This window comes from Pseudozyma flocculosa, assembly GCF_000417875.1.
Source record: "Pseudozyma flocculosa PF-1 unplaced genomic scaffold scaffold00004, whole genome shotgun sequence".
Lineage (NCBI taxonomy): Eukaryota > Fungi > Basidiomycota > Ustilaginomycetes > Ustilaginales > Ustilaginaceae > Pseudozyma > Pseudozyma flocculosa.
The window spans coordinates 921,026-942,830 of NW_006920872.1; the positions used below are offsets into that span (position 1 = coordinate 921,026).

The 21,805-nt window shown below is 64.5% G+C and overlaps 7 protein-coding genes across 7 annotated transcripts; 4 read left to right on the plus strand and 3 right to left on the minus strand.

Annotated features, from left to right (window-relative positions):
* Positions 1-68: 68 nt before the first annotated feature.
* Positions 69-1,180, plus strand: PFL1_01790 (uncharacterized protein; the record flags this gene model as incomplete). The annotated part of the gene is made up of 2 exons (XM_007879300.1): positions 69-951; positions 1,071-1,180. The coding sequence occupies 2 exons, from the start codon at positions 69-71 to the stop codon at positions 1,178-1,180; spliced, it is 993 nt and encodes a 330-aa protein (XP_007877491.1).
* Positions 1,181-1,914: 734 nt separating this feature from the next.
* On the minus strand, positions 1,915-2,634 carry PFL1_01791 (uncharacterized protein; the record flags this gene model as incomplete). Its single annotated transcript, XM_007879301.1, has 1 exon — positions 1,915-2,634. The coding sequence occupies one exon, from the start codon at positions 2,632-2,634 to the stop codon at positions 1,915-1,917; it is 720 nt and encodes a 239-aa protein (XP_007877492.1).
* A 990-nt stretch (positions 2,635-3,624) lies between these two features.
* Positions 3,625-5,417, minus strand: PFL1_01792 (uncharacterized protein; the record flags this gene model as incomplete). Its single annotated transcript, XM_007879302.1, has 4 exons — positions 3,625-4,049; positions 4,150-4,694; positions 4,813-5,068; positions 5,204-5,417. The coding sequence occupies 4 exons, from the start codon at positions 5,415-5,417 to the stop codon at positions 3,625-3,627; spliced, it is 1,440 nt and encodes a 479-aa protein (XP_007877493.1).
* A 4,360-nt stretch (positions 5,418-9,777) lies between these two features.
* PFL1_01794 (uncharacterized protein) lies at positions 9,778-11,774 on the plus strand (the record flags this gene model as incomplete). The annotated part of the gene is made up of 4 exons (XM_007879303.1): positions 9,778-9,876; positions 9,972-9,994; positions 10,083-10,248; positions 10,359-11,774. The coding sequence occupies 4 exons, from the start codon at positions 9,778-9,780 to the stop codon at positions 11,772-11,774; spliced, it is 1,704 nt and encodes a 567-aa protein (XP_007877494.1).
* A 384-nt stretch (positions 11,775-12,158) lies between these two features.
* On the minus strand, positions 12,159-14,144 carry PFL1_01795 (uncharacterized protein; the record flags this gene model as incomplete). Its single annotated transcript, XM_007879304.1, has 3 exons — positions 12,159-13,199; positions 13,318-14,012; positions 14,117-14,144. The coding sequence occupies 3 exons, from the start codon at positions 14,142-14,144 to the stop codon at positions 12,159-12,161; spliced, it is 1,764 nt and encodes a 587-aa protein (XP_007877495.1).
* An 827-nt stretch (positions 14,145-14,971) lies between these two features.
* PFL1_01796 (uncharacterized protein) lies at positions 14,972-19,441 on the plus strand (the record flags this gene model as incomplete). Its single annotated transcript, XM_007879305.1, has 5 exons — positions 14,972-17,742; positions 17,956-18,001; positions 18,101-18,451; positions 18,560-19,166; positions 19,269-19,441. The coding sequence occupies 5 exons, from the start codon at positions 14,972-14,974 to the stop codon at positions 19,439-19,441; spliced, it is 3,948 nt and encodes a 1,315-aa protein (XP_007877496.1).
* A 254-nt stretch (positions 19,442-19,695) lies between these two features.
* PFL1_01797 (uncharacterized protein) lies at positions 19,696-21,479 on the plus strand (the record flags this gene model as incomplete). Its single annotated transcript, XM_007879306.1, has 3 exons — positions 19,696-20,334; positions 20,419-20,715; positions 20,823-21,479. 3 exons carry the CDS (start codon positions 19,696-19,698, stop codon positions 21,477-21,479), a joined length of 1,593 nt encoding a protein of 530 aa, XP_007877497.1.
* Positions 21,480-21,805: the final 326 nt, after the last annotated feature.

Genomic DNA, 21,805 nt, shown 5'->3' on the forward strand with positions numbered 1-21,805 from the left:
ACCGCACCGCATCGCATCGCCTGCCACCCAGCTTGGCTTCGCTCGGGATGATTTCGACCATTGCGCCCATGGCGTCTCGCCGGCTGGCGCTGGCGGCTATCGCCTCGACGTCGTCGGTCACCACCACAGCGACGACGACGGCGACGAGGACGACGGCGATGCTGCGCTCGCTCTCGACGACGGCGCCCGTGCGCTCCGACCGCGGCGGCGAGAGCGACAGCACGTCGGCGCTCGACTACAAGCTGGCGCACCGCCTGCGCAAGCTTCCTCCGCTGCCCTCGCTCGAGCCGCCGTCGCTGGATGCGGGCGAGGCCGTGTCCAACATCCTGTACAACACGCCTCCCCCGTCGCGCCAGCCGTTTAAGCGGCACATCCTCAACACGCTGGTGCAAAACGAGCCCGGCGTGCTGTCGCGCGTGGCGGGCACGCTGGCCGGGCGCGGCTTCAACATCGACTCGCTCGTCGTGTGCGGCACCGAGATCAAGGACCTGTCGCGCATGTGCATCGTGCTGCGCGGCCAGGACGGCGTCGTGGAGCAGGCCCGCCGCCAGCTCGAGGACCTCGTCCCCGTCTGGGCCGTCCTCGACTACACCAACACCAAGGTCATCGAGCGCGAACTCATGCTCGTCAAGGTGTCCATCCTCGGCCCAGAGTACTTTGAAGAGTCCCAGATCGGTCCCGTCCCGCCCGAGCTCCTCGTCGAGCGCGAGGCCGGCAAGGGCCAGCAGCAGCAGCAGCACGGCGGCGCCCTGCCCCTCACGCCCACCGAGGCCCTCCGGGTCAAGAGCGACAATATGCGCAGCGTCATTGCCCTCGCCGAGCAGTTCCGCGGCAGGGTCGTCGACGTCAGCTCCTCGAGCGTCATTGTCGAGGTGAGCGGCAAGAGCTCCCGCTGCGACGCCTTCCTCAAGCTCGTCCGTCCCTTTGGCGTCCTCGAGTGCGCTCGTTCCGGTGAGTGCTGCGTGCGGTCGCTGCTGCGCCGATGCCGTCGAGCCTTCCCGATTACTCACCTTTCGAGACGTCTTCTCCGCCTGCCTGCCTGCCTGAAACCCCTGTCTGCGCCCCGACAGGCACCATGGTCCTGCCAAGATCACCCATCACCTCGTCCTGGTCGGGCAACGACGAGCTGTTCGAGGAGGAGATCGCAGACATCGACGCCGGCGCCCTCCCTCCGGGCTAAGCGTGCGTGCCATCAACCGCCGTCGTTGCAGTCGGATCGGGTCGAGTCGAGTCGAGTCGAGTCGAATCGACGTGGGAGCGACAAGAAGACGCATCGATTAGGTCGCAGTGGACTAGGCTGGGCCCTGCTGTCGAAGACGCTGCAGTAGCAGCAGCATTGGCGGGAACGGTAGAAATACAAGGTGACTCAAGGCTCGAAGTCGAGGCCGCCGCACGGGAGCCGTGCCGTTTTGGCAGCGTCGGATCGAGTCAGATGGAGCAAGGGCTAGAGAGAGCAGGAGCGGAGGCGCGAGGACAAGGCCGAGGACGAGGACGGAGAGTCAAGAGAGTACACGCTGGCCGGTGCTTGCTGGTCGAGGCTTGCCGGGCTGCCGGGCTGGAAGCGAGAGAGAAACGGGTCAGGCCAGGTCAAGTCGAGTCGGTGGGGCTGTCGGGCTCGATTGGGTCGAGGGTCGCGATTGGTCGCGATGTTCTTTTTTTTGCGGTTGTCTGGCGACCGACTGGCAGAGTCTGGTGCGGGACATCAGCCAAAGAGGCTGACTCTCGTCTGCAAGGCTTTTGAGCAAAGAGAAAAGGGACGTTGTGGCGCCAGTGTTCGCCTACGAGGGCCAGAGTCAGGCCGCCGCCCTCGGCGAGGCTCGGGGCTGGGCTGGAGTAGCTTCGGCGCCACCCTCGACCCCAGAACTGAGCAGGCATCGGTCGCTGCTGCGGATGCATGGACCCGGAGAACACCGCCTAGCCGTCCATCTCGACGTCGCCCTCGATCGAGTCCCACAGCCTCGACTCGGCCGCATCGCCGGCGCTGGGGGATGCGGCGTGGCTCGAGGTGCCGTCGTCGGACGAGATGCAGTGGACCTCGCCCTCGCTCATGAGCGCCTCGACCTCGTCGGCGCGGACAAAGCTGTGGCCGTACGAGGTGACGACGCGGACCCAGTTGCTCTTGCGCACCTCTGCGGCAGCGGCCGCGGTGCCAGCAGTGGCAGAGGCGGACGTGGAGGGCGCGGCGGGCATCATCATCATCATGTCGTCGTCATCGACCTCGAGCTCAATCTGGCGCTGCTTGGCCTTAGCCAGCGACGAGAGCGACATGTGGGACGAGGAGGGTGGGGGGGCGAGCGCGTGCTCGAGGCGGATCGAGCTGCTGGAAGACCAGGCCTGCTGCTCTTCGACGGTGGGGGGCCTGGAGGGGCTGTTGGTGATGGCGCCGCTGGAGCGGAAGGCGGCCGAGAAGGGGATATTTTCCTCGCCTACCCTGGCGTCAAGCAAAGAAGTGGCGGGCGCGGCCGTCCTGACACGCTTTCCCATGGCCTCGAAGCCGGAGGGCGACGAGGGCGACGAGGGGGCAAAGCTGGACTCGAAGCCGCAGGCGCTGAGGCGCTTCCTCTTTCCGCCGCCACCGGTGGCGCTAGCAGAGGTGCCGTAGTGGAAGAAGGACGAAGTCGGGGTGGCCAGCATCTCGAGATCGTGGACTGGGGGTGGTGTAGCGGGAGTGGGAAGCGTGGTTGCGAGGGTGGGCTGCGTGTATGCTGTGTTGCGCGTGTGTGCGGGTAGTGAGGGGAGCGGTCAAGAGAGGGCGAGCGAGAGGATGTGGTGCGATGCGATGGAACGTGAGAAAAGGAGCAGGTGTGTGCGTGCGTTTGCGGTGGACGTGGACGTGGAGCGGAGCGGCGAGAAGAGATGGGTTCAGTGGTGGTGGTGGATGGAAGGAACGCCGGCAACGGCCCGCCCTGCTTCGCTGCTTCCCTGCCTCCATGCCTGCTGGCCGCGCCTCGCCTGGCCCGCCGTCGCGAGCTCAAATTTTCCGCCCGCCGAAGAACCGAAATTGGCCGCGCCGCGCCGCGCCGCGCTGGCCGCGTGCGTAGAACTGCTTCAACCGGCCTGCCTGCCTGCCTCTCTGCCTGCTGGCCCGCGGTCCGACGCATGCAGGGCTAGGCAACCCCGCATTTTCGTCTTCCAGCGGAGCGGTGCAGGCAGGCCGGGCGTGTCGTGTGCCCAAGCCCGCGCGTCGTGTAGCGCGGGCGGCGTGGCACAGCATGGTGTGCGCAGCTCTCGATTGCCGTCGATCGTTGCTCTTCACGCCGAGAAGGTGCTTCGACTCCGTCCAGCAGGCAATGGCGAGGGTGAACGCTTTGTGCTGGCGCAATGTTCGCCAATACTGAGCGAGACGTCGCCGAGAGGCTCCGGCAAAAAACGCGCAGCCACCGCCAGACAAGCGACGACGACGCACAGCCTGGCGTTGAATGACCAGGCACCACACACTCGAGCGGCACACGACGGTCGGATAGTGTACAAGTCGTTGCAGGATATCACCGGAAACACTGAGTCGAGAAGCTAACGTGACAGGCGGGGCGAGCGAGGACCGCCCAGATAAAATCGTAATCGTCGCAGGAGATGACGGGAAGGACATGGAGCAGGGAAGAGAACAGCGAGGCGGAGCACGGCCGCCTACGAAGTGTAGCTGACGACCGGGTAGCCGCCCTTGCCGTCGTGCGAGCCCTTGTCGCCGTCGACCTCGTCGCCGTAGCCGTGACGCGCGTGCTCGGCGTCGCCGTAGTGGTTGGAGTCGGGCACGGCGGCAATGACGTTCTTGATCTCCTCGTTGGCCGGCTTCCTCCACGCCCAGCGACCCAGCTGCTTGGATGCATGCATGTTCATGCCGAAGCCGTACATGGCCACGATGGCGAAGCCAATGATGGGGATGTGGTACGAGTTGGGCGTGCTCGTGTTGTCGGCCACGACGGCCTGCACCGAGGGCCAGGCGGCACCACCAGACACTCCCGCCGCGACCAGCGCCGAGCCAATCTTCTGGTAAGAGCCAAGGTTGCTCGTCGCCAGCGTGAAGATGATTGGGTAGCAGACGCCCTCAAAGACTGCGCAACAAGGGTCGGACGGAGATGGTGATGATGGTCAGCCGCGCGTTCGTCGATGACTGGAAGACCTGAACCCGACATAACGGCCCTCGAAACTCACAGAAAAGGCAGAAGAGCGAGACGATGCCGCCGTACGAGGAGAGGCCGGCCGTCAGGCACGAAAAGACGACGCACATGACGCCAAAGAGGCCCAGGATCAGGCCCGAGTCGACGTAGAAGAGCACCGGGACCAGCAGGAAGCGGCCAAGGGTGAAGGCGGCCTGGCATCCAGCGTAGAGGTTGGCAGCCGCCGACGTCGAGATAGAAATGTCCGGCTGTTCCGTAAAGTAGTTGATGGCCAGCGACGCGACGGCGACCTGGGCGCCGACGTACATGAACTCGGTGACCGCGCCCGCGATGAGGTGGTACTGCTTGAACAGGCCGCCCTTGACCTTGGACTCGATGGCCTCGTTGACCTCCTGCTTGACCTCGGGCAGCGGGCAGACCAGGAACAGGAAGTTGATCAGGCAGCCGAAAAGCGCGATTCCGAGGTAGACCCATTGGATGTGGTTGAGGTCCTTTGCGTCCGTCTTCAAAAACGTGTGCGACGCAATGATGGGACCAATCACAGTAGCCACTCCGTTAAAGGATTGAGCGAAAACAAGTCTTTGATGGGGAAGAAGATGGTCGACGATGATAGAGGGATGATGAGCTAGGTTCTGAGGAGGGGGAGGGACGGCCTGGGACGCGTTCGAGGACGGGATCGCGTCGCGGCGTCACTCACCGAAAAGCGGCCATGTTGGGTGCACCGATGACCGTAATATAACTGTTGGCAGCCACCTCGAGCCAAGCGAGACCACTGGCGGTGACGAACGTGCAGACGATGAAGCCCGGGAAGCTCTTGTAGATGGCGCACGGCCAGAAGAGGACGGCGCCGATCGAGAAGAGCGCCAGGCCAAAGTGGATTCCGTTCTTGTAGCCGTACTTGCGCATCGCCGAGCCCGAGACGAAGCCATTGATGAGGTAACTGCCGAAGTAGGCTGTTGGAGTCGAAGGTGCGAGTATGAAGAGTGCGAAGTGCGGGTGCGGAGGCAAGGTGGATAATGGCAGTCAGCATCAGCGAGACGCGACTCAGCCACGCGGCAGCACCGGACGGGCCAGAAACGAGAACGCACCTGCCTGGAGACCGGTCGACTCGGCCCTGGTCAGGTTGAGCGAGACCTGGAAGGCCTTGTTGAGCGAGTCGAGCAGACCATACGAGAGGCCCCAGACGAAGAAGAGGGACGAGACGAGCGTGAAGGCAAAGACGAAGTGGAATCGGCTCAACTCGGCACCAGTGACGGCGCGGTCGACGGCGGTGCCTTGCTCCTTCTTGCGGAGGAGGCCCATGGTGGCGGTGCTGGAAAGCGGTTGGAAGCGGGTGAGGGGGCGACGGCGATGGCCGAAAGGCCGATCAAAGGCTGGGCTTAGAGGAGGAAGTGAGCGCGCAAGACGCGTGCAAGGAGAAAGAAGCGAAGGGTGCCAGAGATACAAGGGGCGGAGGGAGGGACGAGGGATGGGCGAATGATTGCCACCAGCCAGCTGAAGTTCTTATATGGCTTCTGCCACGAAGGAGGGTACGTATGAAGGCGGGTGCTCCACGGGCGAGGCCAGCGGGGCCAGCTGCAGCTGCGTTGCCCTGTTGCTCTGTTGCTGCTCCCCAACGCAGCCCCAGACCGGGAATAGTGCCTCGAGAAGGACACATGGCCAGATCGTTCACGGCATACCGTAGCGTCGACGTGGTCGCGGCCTAGACGGGCAAAGGCAGAGCCAAGCCCCATGGACAAGAGGGCTAGAGAGGGTCGCGGCGTAGCGAGGCGCGCTAATTGAGGTCGCGGCGCGGGGCAGCAGCAGCAGCAGCAGCAAAGTTGCGGGGACGGCAGTTGTGTGGGGTAAGGCGACGATGCGGCAGCACAGGCTGGGTCAGGGCAGCCCCACTAGGGCGTGTCTGGGTGTCTCCGCACCTTGCTCGATTCCCTTCCGTTGCAAGACTCTGCGAAAGGCAGCACGGCACGGCAGCGGCCTTGCTTGCTTAGCTTTCTTGACGAAGGGGGTGCGATGCTGCTCGCAGGCCCCGCGCTCGCCAGCCTACAGGCCCACCTTTCCTACCCGGCCCGTTGCATGATTCGCGCAGGCTCGCGCGTGGACCTTTGTCTCCGCTGCGCCCGCCCGGTCAAACGACGGGGGTGGCGGAGGTGCGGTCGGTCAAGCTCGCCGGAGGATTCGCCTTCTTCCCTCGTCCCGTCCCTTGCTTCTTCGGCGCTCGGTCAGTAATGCCACGGCGGGTCTTCCATCGAATCGACGTCGACAACCGTATCGATGCCGTCCCGAATCTGCGACGGCGATGGTACGACGGAGGCGGAAGGAAGCTTGTTGGGAATTTGACGAAGCCACCGAAGCCGGAGACAGGACGTACGGTGCGGCGGATCTTTGGACCTGATCTTTGGGGCAAGAGCGACCAGGCGAGACCCAGATCTGCCTTGCTCGCTCGGCCTCGTTGTCGCGATGCGAACCACACCCTACATTGAGCGGCAGGAGCACGGTGCGTGCTGCTCATCGAGGTACAGTTGTAGTTACGTGTACCGTACAGGCCGGTGCCCCTGCCGGTCAGCCTGGCTGCCTGCCCACTGTCGAGGCTTGGAACCGCTGCGGCTGGGAGGCGCAACCGCGTAAGTGCGCCCTGCTGCGGGGCAGCGAGACACGAGACCATCGCTCTTTGGTCCAAACCCGATGGTGCCGTGGCTTGACAGCACCTTGCCACCGACTTGGCATTGACGACCCGAGAGGCACTTCCGGCCTTATCGCAACGAGGCTCGACGTTCACAGACACGAGGGCGGAGAGGAGATCCGGGCCAATTTGCTCTCGTCATGCCGCGATTGCCCACAGGTGGGGCCGCCGGCGACACGGGCAGACTGCGTTGAAGTGCTCGTGTGGCAAAGACCGAACTTGCACCGGGCGGCCGTCGAGGGCGTCGTCGAGGGCGGGGCAGTTGTGCGTTGGTCGTGTTCGGAACAAAAGGCGGGGCCCCCCACCCTGATGCTGCCACGATGGGCTTCGGCTAAAGCAGCGATTTCAGTGCCCGCCTTCGCCGGTCGGTCATCTCTGCCTCTTCTCCTTCACACCCAAACGAGGCGGCCGCCGAGATGACCGGCTGTCACTGGCAACGGTACGGTAGGGGTCTTAGACAGGCGCAACGTCGAGTTCGACCCGCGGGATCCTTGACGTCGCCGATTGAATCGAGTGAGCCGCCGTCACGGTCGATGATTCGTTGGTCGCGGCTTCCGTTCGCATAAGAAGGCGCTCCTTGTCCGTCCGTCGCCGTTTCGATGTCGGCCCCGGTCGAACCCACGCCACCGAACCGTCCCAGAGTTCACCCGCACGAACAAAGGAGAGGCCTGCCCTGGCCTGGCCTCCCCGTGCAGCGGCGCCGTCGCAAGCCAGGACCCGCCTTTGTCGGTCGCCCCGTCCAACCACCGAACCTCGACCGACGCCACATCGAGGCGGGAAGGCGGCGCCGTGATCTTCCCAAGCGGTCGGTCGGGCTTCGAATGCGATAGCGAGGTCAGGAGGTAGCGCGCACAGCGGGTATCTGCGTGAGGGAGCGAAGAGCTATAGCAGCTTGAGGGAAGGCGCGAGGTAGAAGACGATCATGGTGGGCGGAGGGGAACCGCACGCGGTTGCGCGCCGATGGGGAGATCAAACGTACGAGAACGGGAAAAGACAAGTGCGGATCCGCTGCCCGACCGTCTTGCCCCTTGAGCCGGGTCTCGGACCTCGTTCTAGAGCTCGGGCGCACTGATGCAACGTCTTGACATCAGCCCTATCGCCACATTGAAGGCGCTGATGCTAGAACCGTTGATCTGAAGTGTCAGTGTGCACAAGAGGAGAGCAGATGGCCATACCCTAGAGCTTTCACCACAGTACTTGTGGCATTCTTGCAGGCTGTATTGTCCTTGATGGCACAAGACAAGTGGGATGCACTGCAGCTCAAGCAGGCCTCCATCACCCTTGCTGATGCTGTCATGAGACATCAGCCCCTCCTTCGGGCTGAGTATGGAAGAGTGCCTGCAGCAGGGTCCTGCACCAGTAGCAGTGAAGCTGTGTGACTCAGTACATGACCCCTCCATGGATCCAGATTGTGATGTGAAACTGTCACTGACCTGGTCAGCTGTACCAGACCTCTTGGACTGTTACCATGGCCACTGGCAATGTTGCCTGATCTATGTTGACCTGCCTCCTTGCTGATCAGTGCTGACATTGGACACAGAACACATCTGGCTTGTCATTGTCCTTTGACCGAGCCTATGCCTTGATTGCAGCTGCAGTCACCTGCAGACAAAGATGGAGAAGTACACCACTCCCTCCTGATTGTGGGTGATGTGGCTGGGCATGCTGGGCTGCTCAAGCCTTGCAACTTGTTGATTAAGTGGAGTGCTGGCAACATTGATGTTGAGGACGTCATTAAGGAACCCAGGGACTCCATCTAGCATGTTGGAGTACTCCACCCTGGCAAGGCGGTTAAAGTGCGCTGCTGCCACCTGTGCGTCCCGAAAGTGCCCCTGGTTCTGCTGCTGGAAATAGACTTGGTAGTGCCTAGGCAAGGTCTGGATGACACCTTGGTAGCCGCTGATCGGAGTGTTGTACAGGCGATTGAAGTGATTAAACGCCGAGCTGACCCAGTGGACTTTGTTGACGGTGTTGTTGGTCGTCACACAGTCTTTATGGCCAACCACGTTCCTTTTGGGCTTGTCGCAGGGGGGTTCACCAGCCACAAGTTGAGCCACGAGCTGAGAGATGCCGTTGTGTTGTACGACAATTTGCGGGGAAGTCAGCGCGTTCTGCTGGAACTGAACCCACATCGCGTTGCGCAGGAGGTATTCATTGCTCGTGTTGATCTGGGATTGGACCATGGTGGAAGCAGGCTTGTATTCAACTTCATAGGTCGTCACACCATCTTCACGCAAGAGGATGCAGACAAGGTCCGGGCACAATGGGGCACAAGGGACCAGGAGAGGATATTGGAACACCAGGGATGGTGCTGCTCATCTGCTAGACAAGATGCTCAGGCTTGCAAAGATGCTTGCAGCAGCCTGATCAGAGCGCTGGAAGGCAGTTTGTGTGGGCAAAATGTCGATTTCCCACCATTTTCAAGCGTTTTCAGCACTTTGCCCCACAAACCCCCACATCTGCCCAGAGAAGAGCCCTGCAACCTTGCTCATCTGCTAGTCCTGATCCTCAGGCTGGTAGATGTGGTAAGAGAGGGCAATATGTTGCATAGAGGGGCTTTTGCCGTGACTGGATCTTGGCTTCTTGAATTTGGCCTCAGCTTTTCTGTCTTGTTACACTGTTTGACCTTGTCTTGTTTTTCTTAGTAGATTGACCTATGTTACTTGTAGAATGCTCACGCATATGGTGAAGCGTAAGAGTATGGCATAACCATGGCTGCTGCAGCTTGCAGGCATGGAGAAGGAGGGGCACTCCGCAAGGCCGCCTCGAGCCTTGTACCATCGGGCCCTGTTCCCGATTTTGCCCTGTCCGCCGGCGGGTTTTTTTGAATTGGGGTCCGCCGTCATTCGCGTCTTCTCAGCCTTGCGATCGCTCCCTCCACACTCTGCAGCGCCCTTGTGTGTGCCTTGACTGCGCACCACCACCACATTGACCCTCACTCCACCACATCGCCGCCCGCCCAGCAACCGAGCGAACCGCACGATGAAGAGACAAGCCGCCAAGCAGATGCGCCGCGAGGACGGCGACGACGACGACGACGAGGGACAGGACGAGATGCAGCACGGCACCCCCGTGGTTCCCGTGAGTCGATCAGAGGGCTTTCCACGCTGCGGGGCTTCGCCGCTGACTTGTGCGATGCCCTCTTGCGTGACCGCCGCTTCTTGAATCCGATCCAGTCGCCAGCATCCGAGGGTCGACAGTGAGTCTTGCGCCTGCCTCTGCTCCTCGGCCGGTCGCATTTCATCTCACGAGCTGACTCGCTCCTGCCTCCCCGTCGCCACTCGAAGAATCCGAGGCCTCCCGAAACGGCGTATTGCGGGCTCCCCTGCGGTGGGCTCGCCGGCCAGCCCTGGCTTTAGCTTTGGTGCCGCTTCTCCAGCAACGCCAGCCCCTCCTTCGCCGGCATTCTCGTTCGGGACGCCGGCACCAAAGTCGGACGACGCCAGCAAGCCGGTACGTGGCCTGGCCTCGGCTCCCTTTACTCTCTGTGTCCGCAGTTACGCTGGTATACTGACAGACCAGAGCCCAACACGCTCTGCTCTTGATCCTCGATGTCAATGCAGGCAAACCCCTTCGCCTCGTTTGGCGGCTTCGGCAAGGCCAACACCGCCACAACGACGCCGGCCAAGAGCGCCACGCCGACCTTTGCATTCGGCGGCGGCGGCGGCGGCGGCAGCGCCAGCACGGCGAGCCCGTCCGCTGCCTCGACGACCAGTTCCGCGCCTGCGCCGTCCTTTTCTACCACGCCGATCAAGCCGCCGTCGTCGACGTCCAGCTTCCTCTCTGGCATCGTCGCGTCCACATCCACACCGGCCTCGTCCACCGCCGCTTCCTCCGCAGCAGGGACGGCCTCGGGGTCGAGCGTCTCTGCGTCGCAGAAGGAGCGCTTTTCGTCCCTGCGCGGGCTCAACGTGTCGCTCAAGGACGCGCTGCTCGCACAGCTTGACACGCGCCTCAAGGAGGATCCGTTCTGCGACCTGACGCAGGCTCTTCGCGACGCAGAGCGCCAGTACGTCAAGCACCGCGCGGAGATCGAGGGCAAGGCGGGTGCGCAGAACGGCGCTTCTTCTGCCGTCAATGGAGCTTCTTCGAAGCCCGGCTCGGACGCAGCCGCAAAGGCCGACGAGCCGAAGCCCAAGCCGCCGGCGTTTTCCTTTACGCCGGTCTCGGCCCCAGCTCCGGCACCCACCGCCACGGCAGCAGCGACACCGAAGCCGGCACAAACTGAGGCTCCCTTGACCCCAGCGAAGCAGGAAGCCGACAAGGGCACCACAAAGGACGCGTCTGCGCCTCCAAAGTTCTCGCTCCCGGCAGGCGGGTTCACGTTCGGAGGCAAGCCCGTATCCGACGCTGCCCCGCCCTCGTCGTCCTCGAGCAACGGCAGCGCCGCATCCGGCCCCAAGTTTGACATTCCAAAGGGCGGGTTTGAGTTCGCAGGCGTCAAGCCGGCCGCCGCCGCCCCTACCTCGACGTCGTCCGCACCCGCAACATCAGCTGCTGCATCGGCACCTGCATCCGAGGCCACAAAGTCGGCGGGCGACAGCAAGACGGACAAGGAGCAGGTCGGCAGCAGCAGCAGCAGCAGCGGCGCCACGACGTCGACGACGCCGGCCTTTGCATCGCCATCGATTGGCGGATCTCCGCACCGATTCACATTCGGATCCGCAGCTTCGCCCGGTTCCTCGTCGTCGTCGTCGTCGCCACCCAAGCCGGCGACCACGACGGGGTTCAGCTTCGGATCCACGCCGTCGTCGTCCTCTACCACCTCGGCTTTCGGTTCGCCCTTTGGAACAGCGGGAGCGGGAGCAGGAGGCGGTGCGGCGGGTAGCACGCCGTTTGGCTCGTCGTTCGCCAATACGTCCGGCGTCTCGCAGCCTGGAGCGTTCTCGTTTGGCAGCAAAATCGCCTTTGGAGGCGCTTCCGCCAAGACGGAGGACAAGAAGGAAGGAGGAGGAGGAGACGCGAAGGAGTCGAAGTAGTCGAGCGTCGCCTTTTTGAAGGATGCCGAGGGAAGATGCTGGAACGCACCGACGCGAGCAGACATGCCCTCTTTCCACCGTTACCGCCCTCCCCTCTCTTCCGTCGTTGACGTTGCTGCTGTCATCGCCAGGGCGCTGGTCCTCCCTTTTGCCATTCGATCGAGTCCCCACTCGGACGACGAGCGATGGTCGACGACGAAGGCAGGGCAAGTGAGTATATATTCCTGGTTTTCTAGATGCATCGACGTCCTCCCTTGCCCTGCCCTGCTCTCGTCCTTTGCATCCTGACAGGAGACGAACAGAAAGCTGCCCCTGGCCCTGCCTCCCTCCCGCTCCTCCGTCATTCCGGCACCAGCACCCCACGTCGGCCTCCGCTCCCCTCGCCTAGACCTTGAGCGCGCGCACCGAGTTGCCGGCGGCCATGGCGATCCAGTCGCTCTCGGGCGGCGCGTGGCCGTTCCACTGCTGCTGCTGCTGCGACGACGCGGTGAACTCGTTCCACTCCTGCACCACGCTCCTCTGCCCACCGCTCGCCGCCGACGACGCACCACCGCCGCTGCCGCCACCGCCGCCGGCCCGGAGCCAGGCCACGTTGTTGACCATGTCGTGCGTCGGCGTCGTGTACGCCAGAAAGGGGATCTCGGCGCCCACGCCGATGGAGCCAGCCATCGAGCCCGGGCCCGGGCTGCCGGCCATGGAGCTGCCGCTGTAGGCCATCGACGCGCCCGCGGCTGGGCTCGCGGCGTGGCCGTTGCGCGACCGCCGCCCCTGGGCCGAGGCGGTGCGCAGCGTGGTCGATGCCAGGTCGTAGACGAGCACCTGTGCATCGTCGGCCGCCGAGCACACCATGCCCTTGGACGGGCCGAGCGATCCGTGCCCGCTGCTCGGTGGGCCCCAGGCGATGGCGTTGACCGAGGCCGAGTGGCCGCGCAGCTCGAGGATCGGCGAGCCCGGCGCCCGCACGTCGAGGATCTGCACGCTGTCGCTCTCGAGGTGGAAGGTGGCCAGGTAATTGGCGTCCCAAGGGTTGAAGGCAATCCGCAGCAGCGGCGTCGCCGGCACGCCGCCGCGCGTCGATGGCGCCCGGCTGCTCGTGGTGCTGAGGGACGTGCCTGGCCGCGACTCGGTCGGGCCCGGGACGGTGCCCGTCTCGTAGATGATGGTCGAGTGCTCGAGGCTGCGCAGGTCAAAGACGCGCACGCTGCCGTCGGCACCGACCGAGGCGAAGACGTCGGCCGAGCCAGGGCACCAGTCGACGTCGTAGACCTCGCGGTCGTGGGCGATGAGCTGCGTCAGCGCCGTCCGCGTCGGCAGGTCCCAGATGGTACACGTGGTGTCGATCGAAGACGTGACGATCAGGTTGGGCGATGGCGTGTTCCAGGAGAACGACGTGAGCGGAGCCGGGGGCGAGGTCGTGTTCTTCGACTGCAGGGCGGACGAGGCGGCGCAGGGGGCGCAAGGCGGGCGGTCAAGGTCAGCGGCGGCGCCACGACGATCGCCGGCGCAGCGTCAGCCGGCGTTGCCCGCTACCACGTCCACTCACATGCGCGAGCACGCTCTTCTCCCGAAGGCCGAACCGGAGCTTCTGCCCCGGGTCGGACTGGCCGACGTATCCGCTGCGGTAGGAGTCGTCGCCTCCGTGCCCTCCGCCTTCGTTGCGGTGGACCTCCCATATCCGCAGGCAGTCGGCAGTGCTGGCCAGCAGCTCGCGATCCGGATAGTTGTCGATCGAGCCCGACTGGCCGCCGTCGTCTGCACCGCTCGAGCTGCGCACCTTTGCGCCCCACGATCCGCGCTTGGCCATCTTTGTCGTCGGCGAGGCGTAGGCACGATCGCTCCGCTCGCGCTCCGACGAAGGGCCGCGCGAATGCGACGATGGGTCGGCCAAGGTGGAAGGCTGGAAGCCGAGCTTGGTCGGCGGGTAAGGATGGGAGGCATCGGCGAGCAGCTGGAGCGACCCTGGATCGTCGGACGAGAAGCCGAGGATCTGGATCCGGTTGGTGTACTGCTCGACAAAGGACCCGACGGCGAGACGGGCCGAATCCGGGACCGGGGGCGACGCGGTGTGGCCGTATGGGTAGTCGTCTTGGCCTCTTGCGAGCGGGGAAGGTGATGGCGGTACGTAGCGCGACGATGACGACGAGTTGCGTGGGTGGTTGTAGGCGGAGAGCGAGGAAGATGAACCGCCGGCGCTAGACGAAGACGGGTGGTTGGACCATGCCAGCGCGAAGACGGGCCCTGCAGAGTGGGAGCACGGCATGAGCGGGGATACAAGAGGGAGAGAGGAACCTGGAGTCAGCGAGAAACGGCGGGGCGGCCGGGTTGCCGTCAGCGTGACCCACATGGTGCTGTGTATTCGACGGCCGACATTGCGACGGCGGCGCAGCAGTGGCCAGCAGAGGCCGCGGCGGGGATGAGACCGAGAGGTGTCGGGGCGATGAGGCGGCCCCAGGTCTCGGTCGGGCGGGTTCAGACGAGGCCGTAAGGTTGCGATGTTGCTGCGTGGCGGCCGGAGGTGGGCTTCAAAGGAGCGATTCTTGGATCATGGGTGAAGAAGGAAGGTCGCCGACGACAGCGAGACGTGCGTACAATCGACTCTGCGGGGCGAGGCGTGGCAGGACGGGCCGAAGGCAGCACGCGATGCCGCTGAAGCAAGCCGGAACGGGGGCGGGGTATATGGCGGCAGGTGGCCGAGCAGGAGCCGTGCTGCCGCGATCCTTGTCGTCGTCGTCGTAGTCGTGGTCGTCGTCTTCGGTGGTGGTGGTGGTGGTGGTGGTGGTGGTGGTGGTGGTAGCAGAATACACTCAGCAGGGGCCAGAGGGGTGCGTTACGTTGGTGCAAGACGGCGAGAGGCAAGGTGGCTGGAGATCCCTAGCCTTAATGTTTGGCCTGCCGTGGACCGCTCTCGCAGGTGGGCTGCCAGCCCCAACGCACGGTGCAGCCCTCTGTCGAGCCTGTCTGGCCTGTCTGGCCTGTCTGGCCTGGCTGGCCTGGCTGCCTGGTTGGCCCGCCCGCGTATGGCCCAGCCCGGCCCCGGCTCCGAGGGAAAATGTGGAGAGAACATCGAGGCCGGCAGACCTTCCAACGCCGTGCCTGGAACTGGCCCTGGCCATCTTCATGCCTTTGCTTGGGGCTCTCGCCAGCACCACCATCGTTCATCCCCTCCTGGCCTGGCCCCCACCTCGCGCCCGCGCAGCATGGACACATCCAACAAGGCTCCGATACCGGCATCTTCGGCATCCGTGCCGCCGCCGCCGCCGCCAACAGGCAGCGCCAATGGAGGTGGCACAGCATCGGGAGAGCCGCACCTGCCCGTCTCTGCGGATGCTCTTCCCTCTGCCACTGCCGGACAGGCTACGGAAGGGACCGACCAGACCGCCGCCGCTGCTTCTACTAATTCTGCTGCCTCTGCAGCTGGTGCCGACACCGCCTTCGCCGCTGCCCATTCGGCCCATGCCGCCCTCGCGGCGAAGTCGGCCGGGCCGAGCCGACTACATCTCCTCAGCTCATCAGTCCACAGCCTCTACGGCGCGGCGGCAGACTCCCGCAGTCACGGCGGCGACCAAGCAGCCTCAACCAGCGACGCAGTTCGCGCGGATGCACCGCCATCCTCTGCACCCGTTTCGTCTCCGGACACAAGTCTCTCGCGCCAGCAGTTCCACTCTCTCGTCGCCCAGATCCGTCAGGCCGCCGCCAACTTTGCCCAGACCAGCCCTGCTTTCTCCCAGCAGTCCTCAGCCCAGCAGATGCCCTCTCAGCCATCGCAGCTGCTGCAGCCTCCCTCTCTCGAAGCTTCGGCGACCTCCAACGCGGTGAGACGCTACGTCTCGCTCCTCGCAGAGACGTCCAAGCACATCGCCGAGCTGCGTCACTCGATCGATTCCTTTTCCCCCGTGGCCGCGCCTCGGACAAACGACCGCGTCTCCTCGTCGGCCATGTCCGTCAGCTTGGCCCGTCTACGCTCCTTGGCCGCGTCAAAGGACGTCTCGGGACATCCGGACAAGGCCACCGAGGCCCTCGATGCCCTGTGCACCGCCCTCGAGGCCCATGCCCGCGCCCTCGGCCTCGAGACCTTCGCAGAACGTGCAGAGCAGACGCAGACCCAGCCCTCGTCCAGCACGCGACCCGCAGAGACGCTCGTGCATACCCTCACAATCGGTGCAAAGATCCTCGTCATCGACGTCGAGCTCGCCGTCCAGCGGCAGGACACTGATGCCACTCTCCGACCCGTCGTCCGTCTCAAGCTGTCATACGCCAACGACGCCGACCACGCCTCGCCAAGCAGGGACCCGGCACTGGCAGACCTGCTACAGAGAGACGTCCAATCTGCGGCCGACTTGCTCTTCGGTGTCGATGAGGAGCGGCAGCGACAGCAGCATCAGCAGCAGAGGTGCCCATCCGCTCGCATCGCCGACTGCTTTGTGCGCCTCGGTGCCAACCTCGAGGCTCTGCTGCACTTTGACGAGGTGGCAGCTCAGGTGCACGAGGCAGGCCCCGCGGCCGAAGTCGATGTCTTTGATGCTCTGCAGCAGCTCAGCTCGCAGGTGTATCGAGTCGCCGAGGCAGAGAGGCAGGACGCCGCCCTGGCCGCTTCGGCGTCCGGCAGCACCGAGGCCGCGGCGGAGCGACGGCTGCTCGAGCGTGGCCACGGAATCGCATCCGTCCACCGGGCCCGCCCCTTCCTCGAGGTCGTGTATGCCCGCGACGAGGTGTGCCAGGTCGACTATCGGCTCAGCCTCGGCGTCGGTGCTCTCGACTTGGGCGCCGAATCCTCGCCATCCGACGCATCGTCCGGCCCGTCGTGGTCCATGGGCAGCAGGGCGCTGGCCGCGCTCCAAGAGGCCCAGGCCGGCATGGACCCGTCCTCGAAGCTGGGCAGCGTCAGGCGGGGCGCGTCCACCGTACCAGTCCGCTTCATCGCGCAGCTCGACCCGCCCGTCGTCGTCACACGAGCCACCGCCGCCAAGCTGGCGAGCATCTGCCGACTGCCCGGCAGTACAAAGACGGTGGCTGCCTCATCCCTCGGCGGCTCGAACTCCCAGCCCGCCTCGTCAGCGGATGGCGCAGTGTGGTTCGAAGACGTCCTGGCATCGGCGTGGGCGCAGCGGCCGACTGCTCCGTCCGCAAGCGACTACCTGCCTCGCTGCTCATTCACCCTGGCGCGCACACCCGACAGCTTGCGCGACCCCAAGTCGCAGGGCCTCATTGTCGATGCGCTGCCCTTGATGTGCTCCGGGCCTGTCTCGAACGAAGCTGGTGCCTCGGGCGCAGATGCGATGGACGTCGACCAAGGCGCATCATCGGCTGCCAGCACTGCAGCCCGTCTGTTTGCGGCCATCGAGACGCTCCGGGACGAGGTCAGGACAACCGAGCTGGCTCACTCGGCGCTGTCCAGCAACCAGGACGACCCGGGCGCCACGACGGCTCCTGCTGCCGAGCCGACCCTCGACGAGCTCCTGGGCGATGCTGCGCCGCCTTCGGGTCCGGCCAAGATCCCAGTCGTCATCAGCTGGCGAGGCCCTGTGGCGAGCGCCACCGCAGATCCGGCGTCGACCGCTGAGCCGCCACAGCCCCTGCTGATGGACCTCGGCTTCGGCGTTGCGGCGCACCGTTCAGCGCAAGCTGGCCGATCGCACCTCGACATGCAGGTGACTGTCAGCCCCGCCGCACCCTCATCGCCAGATGCCGCCTGGAGAGTCGAGGTGACTTCCGTGCTGCGCGGCGCAGATCCCCCTGCGCAGACCAAGAAGCTGGCCGCCGACGATCCGGCGGCACAGCAGCTGGCGGCTCAGTTGTCGCAGGCCGGGGCGGCCAGCGGGCTCGAGGCGCTCGATCGGATCGTCGTGATGGCCCTGGAGTGGGCCCAGGCGCAGCTTGGCGTCCAGGCCGAGATCCCAGCACCGCCGTCCGCCGGGAAGAACGACGGCGGCTTTGACCCTTCGGCGTACGAGGAGCAGAACGTGCACGCGTGAGTAGGCAGACCATCGCATGGCGAGGCGGCAGGCAGGAGGGGTGAGGTACGGTTCCGGCGGCGGTGTAGTAGCCCCTTGCTCGCAATCGAATCGCCATCGAAGCTCACAAAGCTGATACCCTCGAACTGCCTCCTTCGACCGCTGCTGTGACTGATTCCTGTCGCCGCGTGCCACGCTGTCCGTGCCATTATTCTCGCTCTTCCGAGCAGCGTCTACGAAACGATCGCGCCTCACTTCTCGAGCACACGGTACAAGGTGAGCCTCTCGGACCCCTCCGATCCCTCTGCAACGCAAGCATAGTTCCGGAGCTGACTCCGTCACCCGGGCCTTTGTCTCCTTGCCCTCGCACGGTAGCCCTGGCCATTGATCCCGCTCTTCATGTCGACGTTGCCCGCTGGGAGTATTGGTGCAGACCTTGGATGCGGGAACGGAAAGTACCTCCCCATTCGATCCATGCTCGCACAGTCGTCCGACGTTGCGGCGGCTCGAGACACCATCGCGGCGGACTCTTCGCCAAACAGCCTCCTGACCATCGGCGTGGATCGGTCGTCGAACCTGCTCAGCCTCGCGCAGACCAACTTTGGCCAAGATGCTGCCGTTGGAAAGGATGTTGACAGGACGGACGCGGCGCCTTCGCCGCCACGACGCCTCCACGAAGTCGCGGTCGGCGACGCGATGATGAGCGGTCTGAGGACCGGAGTATTTGTGAGTCGATGTACTGCCATCTTGCGAGACGGAGCGATCCCGCTGACCGCTTCCTTTCGGGCCCTCATCCGCCGGAACTCTCTCATTCTCCCTGGGCGATACGACCAGGACTATGCCATCAGCATCGCAACAATCCACCACTTCTCGACGTGGGAGCGGAGAGCCAAGGCGGTACAGGAGCTCATCCGACTTGTACAGCCAGTCGCTTCTGCTCCGACCGCGTCCGCCTCTCCACCCGAGGCCGAGGACGAGGCATCGATCCGGCTCAATGGCGGACGAGGCGCGGGACGATTCATGATCTTCGCGTGGGCCCTCGAGCAAAAGGACGAGGGCAAGCGGCAGTTTGAGGGCATCGCAAAGGGAGGGGCGGAAGCGGCGGAACGCAAGAGCAAGGAGAGACTCGTCTCGGACAGCGGGCTGGGATCGCTGTCGAGGAGAGAGGCGTACGAGAAGAGCAGCAAGGACGCGGCCGACGAGCAGGATCTGCTTGTGCCGTGGGTGCTCACACAGCCCAAGGCCAAGAACAAGCCCCAGCACGGCAAGGGTGTGACGGGAGAGAAGGGCAGCAGAAGAGGTGGTCGGAAAGACAAGCCAGCAGAGGCGCCGCCCGACGCGACGCGCATCGAAGACGACCTGTCCACGCTCAAGGTGGACGACAAGCCGGCCGAGGATGCCGCGCCGGCCGTGGCGGGAGCTGCTCCCGTCTACCAACGATGTGAGTCGCATCGTGCTCTCGCTCTCGGTATCTCTCGGCTTCGAGGCGCTGACCCCGCGAGGCCTGTCCTGCTCCGACCTTCACGCTCGCTCGCTCGCGCAGACTACCACGTTTTCCGATCCGGCGAGCTCGAGGCGCTCGTGGAAGCGGCAGGCGAGGCGATGCCCGTGGTTCACCGGCGCAACGGCCAGCTGGCCAGCATCAAGGTGATCTGCGAGGTCAGCGGCTGGGAGCGCGGCAACTGGTGGGGCATCTGGAGGGTCGAGTGGGCCTAGAGCCGCCGGTGGCGAAAGGTGTCAAGGTAGCGCCGGGGATCGGTGTCGACGGAGGAGCGCGAGGCATAAGGCACGCGAAATTGCTTGGGAAATGAATCGACGTGGGCGGCCGTCCCTGCCGTCAGACAAGCCTGCAGGCAGATGGCCCGAGCGCGCTCACATCCTTCTCGACCAGACTCGACGACGCCTCTCTCTCTTTTCTCTCAATTACGTCTCGCTGACCTCTTGTCTGCTCCGTAGCCGCCTGCTCAACGATGCCGCCAACGCCGTTCCAGCCCTCGCACAGCACGCCGTTCAAGTCGACGCTGTCGAGTTCCGTCCAGCCCGCGCATCTCCATACGCCCTATACCGGCGCCACCGCATCCTCGTCTGCAGCCGGGACCGATGCGCCGCTCAAGCTGTCCGAACTAGATGCCAGGGACTGGAGCTACCATGCCGAAGGCGGGCTCAACCTCCTCCTCCGGTACACGCCGTTCAATGGCACAGCCAAGGGCAAGGGCCCTGGCGGACGGTGGCAGGGCAAGGCGTTGAGGCTCGTCAAGGTCCCCCGCGCGTCGTCTGCCCCTGACTCGCAGCCCAACGGCAACATGAGCGGGACGAGCGGAAACGACGAGGAAAAAGAAGAGGAGGAGGGCGAGCAATTCCGAAGAGAGGTCGTGCTGCCTCTCCTCTGCGGAGATGGCGCCCTGCTGCCTCACTCGACGCCGATCAAGGTCGAGGATGCCCGGGATCGCGCGGTGCTCGAGACGCTGGCCGCCAGGATCGAGATCCACCGCCCTAGAGAGCGGAGGCAGAAGGACGGCATCAACACCGAGGCGCACAAGGTGTGGATGATTGACGATCTGTGCTCGACGTCGATCGCAGAGGAGCAGGTGCTCACTGTCGAGATCAAGGTGGGTTTGCCGTGCCGCCTCCACTGAACTGCGGCTGGATTCGCTGGCTGACCTTGCCGCTCATGAACCTCTGAACGAGTGCAGCCGAAATGGGGCTACCTCCCCTCGTCGTCCTCGCTCTCGTCGATCTCTTCGCCCAACGTTGAACTCAAGACGCGCCACTCGCGCTTCAGGATGCACAAGGTCGCGCGCCATCCCGATCCTTCCTCGCTCGCTCACGCCGAGTTTGAGGGGCACTATGATCCGCTCGACCTGTACAGTTGCCAGACGGACAGGATGCAAAAAGCGCTGGATGCACTAGCGGCAGATTGGCAGCAGAGCGGAGGGACCACCAACAATCTGAGGCTGTTCTGGAACGGCGAGGTCGTCAAGCCCACCCAGGTGAGTGGCTGCAGAGCATGGCGAGGGTGCAACGTGGTTGCGGCGCAGTGGGCTCGGCGCTGACCGACACCACTGCCTCTTCTGGTGCTCTTCCTTTGACTACACAGACGGCCGAGCTGGACGAGATCAAGGCGTACCTGTCCGCTGGCACCTCGTCCGCCTCCTCGTCCGACGATCTCGCAACCCTGCTGGCCTCGCACCTCATCTCTCCCCTCGCTGCTCCACGCCTCCAATCAACATCGGACCGAGCGGAGTCAGTCCTGAGCCGACTATCGCACCTGCAATCGGCGCTAGACCCGCGCGACATCGAGGGCCTGGCTGCAGACTGGCAACGACTCGTCTCTGCCCCACTGGGCACCGTCCCCGCCGACGCGACACCGGAGCAGGCGCAGCTGCTCCTGCCTCCGACTGTCGTAGAGGTGGCGGCCGCAATCGGCGACCCCTCACAACCCGTCGATGCTGCAGCGCCGCCGCCGTCGGCGCCGACGACGATCGCGGAGCTGCGCCGAGCGACGCTCCGCTTCCTCGTCGCTTCGACGTTCAAGGACTGCAGCATCATGCTCCGGATCGTCCAGCCTCGAGGCGTCGATACGGCGGACGTCGACGCTGGGCCGGCGAGCAGGGAGGTGGAGATTAAGCTCATCGATCTCGACATGAAGCCGATCGGGAAGCTGGCCAAGTTTCTGCAGACGGACGAGGAGGTCATCGAGAAGTTCCGCGCATGGTGGGCCACAATCGGCGAGGGCCACAGTCGCGAGTCGTAGCACGGAGCTCGCCCTGCTCCGCCGACGAGCTCGACTCATGAAGTTACGGTCTCGAGCCAGCACGTTCCTCGTGCGCTCCTACCCACGGTCCGATGGAGAGGAGGCTGCAGATGCTGTTGCATGCGTGCATTATTAGACTAGGAAGGCCTGCCGAAGGGCTAGGTACATTAGACACTCGTGACCTGAGATGAGGGCCGGATCCTGGATACAGTCGTGAGCGTGGCGTTGGGTGGTATAAGGTGCGAGCCGGGAAAGGCAAGGGCGGAGGGGCTCGCTGGATCGGGACGGGACTCGGGGATCGGCGGGTGATTGATGGGGCACATGTC